Source organism: Delphinapterus leucas, chromosome 5 (genome assembly GCF_059928025.1).
Source record: "Delphinapterus leucas isolate spDelLeu-1000000601 "Yukka" chromosome 5, BTC_Dleu_Yukka2, whole genome shotgun sequence".
NCBI classification, from domain to species: Eukaryota; Metazoa; Chordata; class Mammalia; order Artiodactyla; family Monodontidae; genus Delphinapterus; species Delphinapterus leucas.
This window is the reverse complement of record NC_143133.1, coordinates 37,674,999-37,687,682: the sequence shown is the minus strand read 5'-3', so window position 1 is coordinate 37,687,682 and position 12,684 is coordinate 37,674,999. Positions and strand designations below refer to the sequence as shown.

At 51.0% G+C, this 12,684-nt stretch overlaps 1 protein-coding gene across 1 annotated transcript in view; it reads left to right on the top strand.

Annotated features, from left to right (window-relative positions):
• SLC2A9 (solute carrier family 2 member 9) overlaps positions 1 to 12,684 on the top strand; it is a 210,231-nt gene that overhangs the window by 184,883 nt on the left and 12,664 nt on the right. The window contains 1 exon segment of the mRNA XM_089911655.1: positions 3,094 to 3,221. Within this exon segment, the coding sequence (XP_089767781.1) occupies positions 3,094 to 3,221 (128 nt within the window).

Genomic DNA, 12,684 nt, shown 5'->3' with positions numbered 1-12,684 from the left:
TTATCTCTATTATCACCATCACCACCATCATCACCATTGCCATCACCATCATCATTATCACCATCACTCCTTGTTAAGAGACTTTGGGCTTGTCACTCCCCTTCTCTGAGCTTCAGCTAACTCATAAAAAGGGGGGAAATAACTCAGAGGAGTTTTAAACTATTATCCTAGTAGCTAACAATTATTAAGTAGGTAACACTTATTGAGTACCTCTCATGGGACAGACTTATACTAAGTACTTGCACACAATTGTTCATTTAGTCCTCACAAATACCCTGAGCAGTAAGTCCCTGCTATCATACTTCACATGTGAGAGATCTGAATTCTAGAGGGATCTGGTGGAGCCAGGACTTCAACCTGTTCTTACTGACAACAGAGCCCAAGCCCACTATGCCTCACCACCTTCTTTTGTTGTGAGGTTCAAAGGAAATAATGGAAATGAAAACCCATCGGCACAGTGAGCTGTGTAGGATCCCCATGGTTGCTTATAATTGTTCTCTGGGGGTGGCCTGAAGGTCTGATGAAGGAAACAGAGAAGAGACCTGATGTAGATGTCCTGTGAACCCCAGGGTATCTTAATCATTCCTCCACTGATCCTGAAAACCTTTACAGAGCACCTGGCACGTGTGTCCTAGGTGCTGTGCTGGGAGGAGGGCCATAACCAATAAACAAGTCATGGCCTCAGCCCTGAAGCCACAAAGAAAGTACAGGGAGGCAGGTTCGTCAATGTTCTGCTCCATTTGGAAGCTGGTGCACCAATGTTAATTGAGTTATCCACAGATGCTTCCAAAACACACCTAGGAAAGTCAGGGAAGGTGAAACACCAGCCCTCAACCCTCTTCAGGCTTCAGAATAGCTGGGAACTGCCCCCTGGGATATGCAGCAAGGCTCACGGCAGTGTTATCTGCAGGACCAACTGGGTGTGTGACACATACGCTTTCCAACAACGCAATATCACATGCTCTACAGACCTAAGGTTGGTTTTAGCACATTTCAACGTGCAGTCATTGTTCCTGCACATTTTGATAGATACCTTTAAGATAAAGAGACTCCCCCTTTTGTAATAAACTGCATATCAAAGCTTTTCAAAATTAAATGTTGAGCATTTAATTCAAGTAAGTAAATACCAATCGCCTGTCTACTCTCTGTCAGGCAAATGGAGATGCTGCCTGCCCTGGAGGCCTCACAGTCTAGCGAGGGGTCGGGGGTGGTCCATTCTGAGTCATTTTTGAGGTGTGGAGTCCAAGGCTTGCTGGCAGCATGCTGGGGTGATTGTTGTGAAAACTCTGGAGGGACACAGACTTGAGGTGGTCCTCTCTGTGACCTTGGGTTGCTTGGTTGAACTTGATGATGAGCGTTGCAGTTGTGTGCAGCGCTCTCTCTAAAAGCTTTGCGTCCATGGGATGGAGAATTCCCAAATTCGGCCCCTTCCTTCCATCCCCACCGCCACCATCTGAACCCTCTAGACAACCATCGCCTCCTCCTGCATCCACCCCTGCATCCTCCGGTCAAGCAGCAGTGATCTCTACGAAATGCAAACTGATCACATCAACCCCTACTTCAACCCCCTCATTGGTTTTCTTCAATGGCAGCCCCTCTCCTTGATCTCCAGAGGCTGCTTAATTGGCCCTGCTCACCTTTGCCACCTCATTCCATGCCTCTCTACCCTCCCTCAGGTGTCCAGACAGACTGGCCTCTGTTCTGGACCTTGACCCAGTCCTTTTCACCCCTAAGGGTCTCAGCCCTCCCATCCCTCCACGGGCATGATCTTCCCCAAATCTAGCAAGATCTTCCCCAAATCTTCACAAGCTGCATCTCTTCCTTCAAGCCACATCTCCACCGTCACCTGCCCGGAGGGCCCTCCCCACAGCTATTAACCTAGATCCCCACCCCCTCCACTGCCCTGAGCATTTCCTCCAGTGCTTATCACATGCTGCGATTATCTATTGCTCCTTCACTTCCTTTGTAAGAAACAAGTCACCTTGTCTCTCTCACCAGATGAGGGAGTCTCAGCAGGGCGGGGGCATTGCCGCTCTCCTCCAAGACTGTGGGACCAGGCCCAGCACAGCCAATAATCACCGAATCTTGATGGAATGAGCCTGGTGGTTCCCAAACTGAGATGGGCAAAGGCCCTCAGGGTTTCCCCTTCTACTACCCATCCTGTCTTTTCTGTGGACCTCCAAGGTGTAGGTCTGATTCGAGTGGAGACTCCTGTTGAGGACGGCGGGGAATGGGGGTGTCATCCTGAACCCCAGGTCCTGCATGTGGTCACAGGGCCCACTCAGGGTCACAGACTGAGGGTGCAGACTCAGAGAATCTCAGCCAGGTGTGGTGCCCAGAGGGCACTGGGAAATGTGACCCAGTAGTTTGGGTTGCCATGGTGACGAGGGGCCCTCTCCGCTTCTGGAGGCAAGGGATGAGAAACATTCTGCAATCACGCAGGACAGTCTCTCAAAATAAAGCATTGTCCCGCCCCAATGACAATGATGTTTCTGCTATTACTCCACTGCTGGGGCGACTCAGGGACTGGGGCCCACCAGGCATCCAGTCGAGAAGAGGTAAGGACTCCTCTCAAGCAACGATTAGCAGAAAAACCTTGAGATTTGGAGGTCTGAGTCCCAAACCTGAATCTCAGCTCTGCTACTCAGGAGCTGAGTGACCTTGGCTAAGTCAAGTAACCTCCCTGCGCTTCAGTTTTCTCATCCAGGGAATATGGTAGCCAATACCTGGCTGACTCAGTTGTTCTGAAGATAAATTATAAGCATTCCTAGCACAATATATTCAGTGTCAGTTGCCTGGTACGTCATGTCGATACACATCGTACTCAGTCTGTGGAGGAGCACAGCTTGATTCAGAGGGCATTTGGAAAGCCACGAGGATGAATCATCTCTCACTTGGGTGGACCAGCTCAGAGGAATGGTTTATGTTACCTTTAGGGGTTACAGGCTGTAACTCCAGCACCCACTCCCAAAGGCATCACTCTCCCAGGTAGAGCCGGCTCTTAGCGGGCGGCGGTCCCCTGCCACATAGAGATGGGTGCTGGCGGCCTGACCTTCCCAGGGAGATTAATCTGCGCCCTGGCTCTGGTTGCAGGCGGCATCCCCTTCATCCTGACCGGCGAGTTCTTCCAGCAATCGCAGCGGCCAGCTGCCTACACCGTGGCGGGAACCGTCAATTGGCTCTCCAACTTTGCTGTTGGGCTCCTCTTCCCGTTCATTCAGGTATGACCAACAAGGGGGCTCTTGCTCCTGAGATCCCCTTCGAGTGATGGATGACTCATAACGCAGACGCTGAGCCTCTCTCAAGTGGAAACTCTATTGACCCAAGGATGGCAAAAATGTAGTTTGGCCTAAATCCTTAATCCTTTTTCTCCCTCCTGCGTGGTCCGGGAGCTGCTCCTAAATGCTAAGGGCTGTCTCAAAAGAAGCGGGCTTCCCGTCGCTGAGGGTCTGCAGGGAAACCTCGGGGAGAATCTCAAACCTGCATTTTTACAGTGCACTCGTCCTGGTGTGAGACAAGGTCCGTGTCATATTTCCAGGGCACGCTGCCACCCTGCCATGCATGTAGCATCCTCAGGTGATCCATCGCCAGCATCACCACAGCTAATGGGGTCATTGTCCCAAGGGTGACCACCCTTGACAGGAGAATGATAACTCAGGAAACAGATACAAGTTCTATTGGCATAAAGAATCTATTCATTCACTCGCTCATCCATTCCACACATATTTACTGAGTCCCTACCTTGTGCCCGGCACTGTTTCAGGCAATGAGGATAGAGAGGAACTAAAGCCTGTGTTGCATGGTCTTGGAGCTGAAACGGGAAGCAACAACAGAGGTGGACATGCTATTTTAGGTGGGGCAATCAGGGATGGCCTCTCAAAGGAGGTGACCTCAGAGCAGAGACCCGAGTGAAGTGAGAGAGCAGCCTGGGAATGGAGATGTCCAAGCAGAGAAACAGCAAGTACAAAGGCCCTGAGGCAGGGCCATGCTTGGACTGTGTAAGGAACAGCAAAGAGGCCAGTGTGGCTGGAACAGAAGGAACAAAAAAGACAGGAGAGGCAAGAAATTACATCTGAGAGTTCTCCAGGGCCAGGAACACAAAGACGAGGACTTTACAAGTGTTCCACACAGAGCAAGGGTCCCAGCTACATTCCAGGAGGGAGGGTCAAGCTTCTCTGCCCTAATTCCCACCAGGGTTCCCTGCTGCCCAGAGAGCAGGTGACACCACTGGTGAAGGTGAGAATCCATCAGAAACCTCTGAGAAGGAACCCACCATCTATTTTCAGGGCCTAATTCAACCCTCCTCTTTTCATTAACTAGTGCCAAGCCCAGCACATTCCAGAGACTCTGCTGCACGCTGGGCTGAGTGAAGGTCAGTGGCCCAGCTGCAGGCCACGTGATGGGTACTCCTGCATCCCCGACTGTAGCGCAGTTACTCTGCACCAGCCCCCCTGCACGTGGCTTTATGAATTCACGTCACCCTCATGCAGCCCTGAGCTGCGGTTTCTCATCCTCTCCATCCTGCAGAGAAGCTGAGGCTCAGGGAGTAGACGGGGTCAGCCCCAGGTCCTGAGTCACTGTCCAACCCGGTGGCTCTGCCCTGCCCCCTCTTCCTCGTCAACATTCTCCATGTGCCACTCTGTCTCAGCCTCAGAGTTAGGGGCTGACGCACTTTGCAACTTTTAAAGCATCCTGACTCAGCTACAGCCGTTGCATCTCTGAAACGAAAGTGCCACGGGGAGGCCATGGACCAGAGAATTAGAGACGGTTCCTCGTTCATTTACTCCATCCTCGGGGCACCTTCGCTCCGCTGGGCCCAGAACACAAGTTGTCTTTTCAATTGACTTCAAACCTTAAATGGCTTTTTCCACTTTGGTTCAAAGCCAGCAGAGCCAGGGGGTCAGTACAATATTCATTATTGTGGGGAAAATTCACTTTAAATCGCTTCCTTGCCAACGCACATCTCCCCACCACCCTTACAAGTTAAGTGAGACATTCTAGAGCCTTCACACAACCCACAACTAAGCTTTATGTGTCCTGGAAGTAGGCCACATCTCTGAGAGATTTTGGGGAGGCATGAAAGACCTCTGGACCCCCAGACCAAAAGAGGGCATCTCACTTTCCCGCTGCAGTTTGGGAGTTAACAGCACTGACATGCCACTAATGCTAGTGTTTACTGTGTGCTTGCTGAGTGCCAGGCGCTATTCAGCCCTGTCAGTGTTGGGAGGTAGGGTCTGTATTTCTCCCTTTACAGACCAGGAGCCTCAGAGAGATGCTCAGAGAAATGACAGAGCCAGGTTTGAACCCCTTCTCTCACCCTCATCGGTAAGACACGGGAGGAAAAAACCTTTGGTTATAAGCAGATGACTTTTAAAAGCCCGTTTGACCTAGGGTTGAGTAGTTAATTTATCTTTAAGCACACAGTCACACACACACACACACACACACACACACACACACCCCACAAACCGCTCAGAGAGGTCTCTAGCTGAAATTGGATTTCTGTGACTTTTATTTCACTTTGTTCATTTAGCAAATCGTAGCCCATCCACAGCGTCTCCCAAGTAGAAATGCGGTACTGCATTTACCTTGAGATATTTTCTTAGTCCAGTGAGTCTGGCCCAGATTCATGCTCAGTGCATGCTAGCTCAACATACGCAGCTGGCTTACATGTCAAGGAAAGGGTAGAGGAGAGGACAGTGACCACAACTGGGCATTTGCTATGTACCAGGTCACATGTGCAGTCACGCCACTGCATGGAAAGTCTTATCAGCCCCATGTGTCGGTCAGGATGGGCTGGGGTTTGCTGCAGGAAGAAACAGCCCCCAAGCCTCAGTTAAACCACCTGGGATAGTGGTAATGTTCACTGCAGGGGAGACTAGAGATTCTGCCCCAGAGCTTCCTGACTCAGGGATGTTGGCTGGCAGGACCCTTCTCTCTGAAATAACTGCCCCCATGCCAGGTGGAGGGAACGTGGCAGGTCTCACACCTGCCAGTTAAGACCTTGGCATGGCAGTGACGTGTGTTCTGTGCAACTTTCCGTGATTGAAAGTCACACGACCACAGCTCACCTGAGGGGAAATGCACGCTGCCTTGTGTCCCAAAGGGGAAGAGCCAGAAAGTTTGCGTCCTTCCCTGATGAGGACCCTAGCCCACTTTTTGAGGAGGAAAGTTGGGCTCAGCAGGCTTGGGAGACTTGCCCGAGGCACCGGAGCTCAGTAAGAACATGGTCATGGCCACGGACTTGTGTTCTTCCTCTACCCACAGGGCTTTTACCGGTTTCACGCTCCTTTCACAATAACCCAATTTCTGATGGCCTTGAAGACGTGTTGGGGGATCATGTTCATTCCAACTGGCTCACTTCCAGCCCGGCGCTCACCTGCTTGGGAACCCCGGGAGCCTGAGAGGTTCCTGGGGTCACAGCTCATGCTGGGTCACCCTGCCATGATACGTCTCTGAGGGCAAAGTAGGACCAGGACTCCGAGAGTTATAATGTCCCTCCTGCAAGAGCCGCGTGCTAAGACTGTCACCACATGTAAAAATGCATCCATTCGCGCTTTCAGGATAATCTCATAGAGAAGTCAGCTCCAGAGATGCTGAGAGCCTGGCCTGGAGCAGGGGAATAAGGCAAAGGAGGGCTCAGCCTGGTTTAAGGGCTAAGGGGTGGAAGGGGTGCCACCCTCCCAAAGAGCCGAGGTCCCACCAGGCACAAATGATACACATCTGCATGCCCATCTTAGAACATCCAGACCAGCTGTTTCCTCTCAGACACGTCGGGACACAGGTGTCATGGGAGGGTTGGGAGAATCACTCTTTATAAGCTTGGGTTTCAGGGCTTGGGGCAATGCAGGGAGAAGTACAGGGGGCGGCAAAGAAAGACAAGTGGCTGGGGAAGGCCTGGAAGACAGGTCTCTGATCCATTCCCTGGGAGGTGCTGGGCTCATATCGCATCACTGCCTTTGGCATTTGGGGCTAGAGCTGGAGAGAGGCATGGGTCCCACATCAGAAAGGGACCACCTGACCTTGACCTTGACCTTGCCTGGAAATGTCTGCAGGATGTCGTGAAAAGCTGGCAGGATCTCGTGGGAAACAAGAGACTTGTGAGGACCTGGCCCAACACAGTGTAGGCAGGGGACCCGCTGTGAGTGCGTGAATCCCCTCGCTGCCCCTCTGCCAGGCCGTCAGCAAGCCTTCGCTTGGAGTCCTCTGAATACAGGAGTCTCAGGGCCGCTGGAGGTGGGCGATTCCATTGTTCCAAATCCAATCCTTAGAGCCTGCCCCTTGTACTGGCCAAGACTATGGGCCTATGAAGGTGAACTTCTGTGTCTGTCTCCGGAACAAGGCGACCAGAGCCTGCAGGCTGGGCCCTAAGCTACGCTGTATCCAGATGTGTGGCCTGAGGCCTGATCTCGGCCAAATGAATGGCTGAGTGGGAGGTAACGTCTGTCAAGGACCCACAACGGGGCACAGGACACACTTGGTCTCATTGAAGTAACACTGAGTGTCACGACCGGGCCAAGATCACGCTGTTACTGAAGAGTAGGACCAACATTCAAAGCCCAGTCTCTCTAGACCCTCCAGGGTGCCCCCCGCCGCAAAGAAACCACCTAGACTTCAAAATGCACATATTCATTCATTTATTCATTCATTCTATAAATGCTTGCCAAGTCTACAACATGCCAGGCATTGCTCGAGGGTCTGGGGACACAACCTTGGGAGGCTCTAAGCCAGGGCAGTGGTGGGCTGTGGGAGGGGACAGGTATGAACCCCAGGGGGCTCACACCAAGCAGTTCTCACAAGAGGGAGGTTATCCCAGCTGCAGCAGTCGGCCCGGGAGGCATCTCAGAGAAGAGGCACAGAGCGCAGCCTTGAAGCATGAGGGGCACCTAGATCCGTTGTGATGGAGAGGAAGGGCATCCCAGGCAGAGGCAACAGCGTGAGCAAAGGCTCAGATCTGTGGAGGTAAATCCTGAGTGTAGAGGCGCCAAGTGGTCCAGAGTGGCCGAGGGTGTTGGGGTGTAGAAGTAGTATTATCGGGAGGAGGGCCAGGCAGGAAAATCCGTCCCCAATCGTGGGAGAGCTTAGATGCCGAGGTCGAACTTTTGGGCCCAGATATAAGTGAGGACTCGACTCCAGTGTAAATGCCGAGCTTTATCGTTGACATCAGAACCGCAGACACACCCTTGTTGCGCCGCTGCTTCCGGGTGCTGGTGGATAGTGAGTCCCGTTCTCCTCCCGCCCGCTCCGCTGGGACACACTTACCTTTGCCAGGAGTAGCAACCCATCAGTCACGAGCGTTCCACCCTGGCATTGGCCACAGGGATTCCCACTCCTGCTGCACACCTGGTTCGTGTGGGTGGGTGGTGGAAGTGACCGTGCAGCAAAGCCACAAAGACCCTTCCGAGCCACGACGCGGTGCTGAGCACCCACAGGAGCCCACCCCCTGGGTCCCTTCACTCCTAGGGGGTCTCAGTTTCCATTTCAATTAAAATGGAAATAATGGTCCACAGGATGGTTGTATAGATAAAACGAGATACTACACTGTCTTGGGCCGGGTTCCCTAGAAGCAGAGTGAGAGACAGATGCCGGTGCACAGAAACATCTCATCCCCATGGGTGTAGCTCACAAGGTGCTGCCCCCTGTGGGGCATCGTACAGCTGAGACACGTGAGGCTGGGCACGTCTTTGATTTGTCCAAGGTCGTCCAGCCGTTAACGCTCAGGTTCAAGACGCCAGCTGAAGTCCTCTGGTGTCCACAGCCCAGTCCCCAGCCCAGCACAGGTGCAAATCAGAAGGGATTCATGGATGTGTGAATCCAGGTGTATCAAGTTGAATGATGGCCCCCCCAAAGATATCAGGTCCTAATCCCTGGAACCTCCAAGTGTTCCCCTATATGGAAAAGTTGTCTTTGTAGAAGTGATTAAGTAGAGGATCTTGAGGCGGTGGCCCCAGATGCTATCGTAAGTGTTCTTATGAGAGGGAGGCAGAGGGAGATGCGATACGGACAGAGAAGCATGTGAGGGGAATTCCCTGGCGGTCCAATGGTTAGGACTCCACAGTCTCACTGCCAAGGGCGCGGTTTCAATACCTGGTCGGGGAACTAAAAGCCCACAAGCTGCGCAGTGCAGCCAAAAACAAAAATTAAAAAAATTTTTTACTTTAAAATAAAATTCAAAAAAAGAAGGAGCGTGTGAGATGTGACCATGGGGGCAGACTGGAGTGATGCGGCCACAAGCTAGGAATGCCAGCAGCCACCAAAACTGGGAGAGGCTAGCCACAGATTCTCCCCTAGAGCCTCCGGAGGAAACGTGGCTCTGCCAACATCAGTGACACTGATTTCAGAAGTATGGCCTCCGGGACTCTGAGAGAATGCATTGCTGTTGTTTCAAGCCACGGAATCTATGATAATGTGTTACAGTAGCCAAAGGGCACTAATACAGTAGGAAACCACCCAGATTGACAATCAGAGCTGACATTGATTGAGAATTACTGTGCTCTGTACATATTGTAATTCATTTAATCCCACAACAGCCCTGTGGGGCAGGTGCCATTATGGCCCCATTTCACAGATGGAGAAAAGGATGCACAGAAAAGTTAAGTCACTTACCCAGGGTTGCACAGCTAATCTAATGAGTGGCAGAGGTGGGATTGAAACCCATGCATCTCCAGGGCATGCGTTCCTGACCACTGCACTCTACGGTGTCCCCCAGGAGTCACACATCTTGACCAAAGTCTTTCATGCAGAGGGTGAGAGGTGCTAATTCAACCTTGAAAATGACACCACCAAGTGCTCTAAATGATTGTGGATTTGGTCAGATCAAATTCCTGAAGCACATTATTTGGGGGAGACGATTTAGGGTAGAAGCCGGTGATCAGGGCGGACACGTCTACCCGCCTCACTTACCCGAGGAATCCTGCGTCAAGCCCCTGGAGGCCGGCTCCGCCTGGCATTTAGACGCACACTGGTTCTGTACAGCCTGCTGAGCAGACCTGCTCATCACCGCCTGCTCCTGGGCTCCCTGCTGGGAAGAGACCAGCAAAGGGCCTGATGCTCCAACGTGCTGAGAGAGAGGCCAAGCCAGTCACTCTGTGGATGGGTCCTCCACCCTGCTGTCCGATTTTAAGAGCTCTGTTGTAGCACTTTAATAAGCATGGAAACAGGTTGAGGGATCAGGGTTTATCGTCAGAGGGCCTGGGTTTGAGGCCCCGCTCTCTGTTGATAAGCTGTGTGGTCTTGGATTTCTCCAGACTCACCTGTATATGGAGGATGATAACAGAGCCTCTTCACAGGGTTACTGTGAGGAAATCGTGCGATGCTTGCAAAGCATTATTATACGTGATAGCTCATAGCGTAGGACAGGCCATGGGCAGAGATGACGAAGGTGCAGGTCGGCAGATGAGTTTTGGGACGGGGTGTGCAGGGGCTCAAGACAGCAAGGAGGAACTACAGAGTTGAGGCATGGGGAGTGTATGCCTTTCCTGGGGCTCCTATAACAAATTAGCACAAATTGGGTGACTTAAAACAATAGAAATCTATTCTCTTAACAGTTGTGGAGGCCAGAAGTTCAAAGTCAGTGTCCCTGAGCTAAAGTCAAGTTGTTGGCGGGGCCAGACCCCCAGCAGAGGTTCCAGAGGAGAATCCTTTTTCTTGCCTTCTCAGCTTCTAGGCCGCTTTCCTTGCATTCCTTGTCTCCTGGCCCCTCCCCATCTTCAACGCCAGCACCTCGCTTCAGTGGTCACGTCGCCTTGCCTTCTGTGTCAAATCTCCCTCAGGCTCCCTTTTATAAGGGCAGCCGTGATTGCAGTTATGCCAGGTCAGATAATCCAGGATAATATTCCCATCTCGAGACTGTAACTAAATCACATCTGCAAAGTCTCTTTTTGCCATATAAAGCAACATTCACAGGGTATCAGGACCTAGATACTTGAGGGCCATTGCATAGCTGACTACAGGAAGTACAGGTGGGTTTTGGAAGCCGGGCTGAGACACATGGTCGGAGGCTCCCCAGAAGCCAGGCAGATGTGATGCTGAGTCCCTGACTACTGCTTCCCGGGGTGAGCCCAGGGTGGTCCTGAGACCCCCAGGAGGAGTCCTATGGTGACAGTTCTGGGGTGGTAGAGCTCCTGCTAGATTACAAAAGGGCCTGAACGTGCTTAGTAGCAGGAGACAGACTGGACGTTCATACACTAAATACAAATAGTCATTGCATACCAGGTCTTTACGTCAGGCATTTGATATTTCTTCAGTGAATGTTGGGTAGACCCTACTACACTTGGAATGCTCTGCTAGAGAACTTACACTTGATCCTGTAGACCAGGGGTTTTCAGCCCTGGAAGCACATGAGAGCCACGGGGGGTAGTCTAAGATAAATGAGTAGGAAGATGTCTCTGTGACCCAGGCTGGGGAAGGACAAGACCCCTAAAAGCACAAACGATGGGCAGAGAAGGGACAGATCCAATTATATCAAAATCACGGGTTTCTGCCCAACAAGGAGCAGCAAGTTCAAGGGTGCCTCAGACAACGGGTGAGAGAAGCCATGTGTAACCTCTAAAGCTGATCAGGGATTAACTCCTAGAGTAGTAAGGACCTCTTGCGAGTCAACTATAAAAAGATATGAGTCCCTGTAGGAAAGGGAATCAAGAATAAGAAAGGGCAGTTCCCAGACAAGAAGCCTAAAGGGTAACACAGGGGAAGAGAAGCTTTAAACTTGTTTAAATCAAATAAAGGCAAACTAAACTAATAACATACCTCTGTAAAGAGTTAGTCAACTGTTTGCCCAATTGTCAAAATTAGAAATTTGGAGAACACTAAATGTTGACAAAGACCTAGGGAAATGGGAGACCTCGTGCACTGGTGGAACCGTCTAATGCCAATTAATCAAATCAAGTATCCATATACACTATGACCCAAAATTCTACCCGGAGATTTTTGCAAAGGTCCATAAGATAGAGTGTACAGGGATATTAACTACAGCACTGTTTGTGGCATCGAAAGGCTAAAGGTAACCTGAGTAGCCATCCCTTGAGGAAAAGAATAAATAAAGCATAGTAGATACACCCTACAAAACAGTTATGCTACAGTGAAAGCAATGAATTAGAGCTTCATCATCAACGTGTATGAATCTAAACCTAGTGCTGAGAGAAGTAAAGCACAGAGTGGAGTCTGTAGCCTGATACCACTTATATAAATTTAAAACACACACATAGGGCTTCCCTGGTGGCGCAGTGGTTGAGAGTCCGCCTGCCGATGCAGGGGACACGGGTTCGTGCCCCAGTCCGGGAAGATCCCACATGCTGCAGAGCAACTAAGCCCGTGAGCCATGGCCGCTGAGCCTGCGCGCCGGAGCCTGTGCTCCGCAGCAGGAGAGGCCACAACAGTGAGAGGCCCGCATACCGCAAAAAACAAAAAAACAAAAAAGAACACACACATAAAACAACAATACAGATTTTCACAAAGAAAAAGGCAGACAGATGATATCTAGAAAGATAGATAGATAGAGACAGATAGATGATAGATAGATAGACAGGATACGTTGATTTTAAGAACATTTATTAAACACTTAAACATGAGTTTGTCTAGAGTCGAGGGGAGACCACTGAAGGGCGAAAGGAATGAGAGCAGATGAGGGTAAAAAGAGGAAAAACAAATAAATATAAATAAGAGAGGACTGTTGCACAGTCCAGT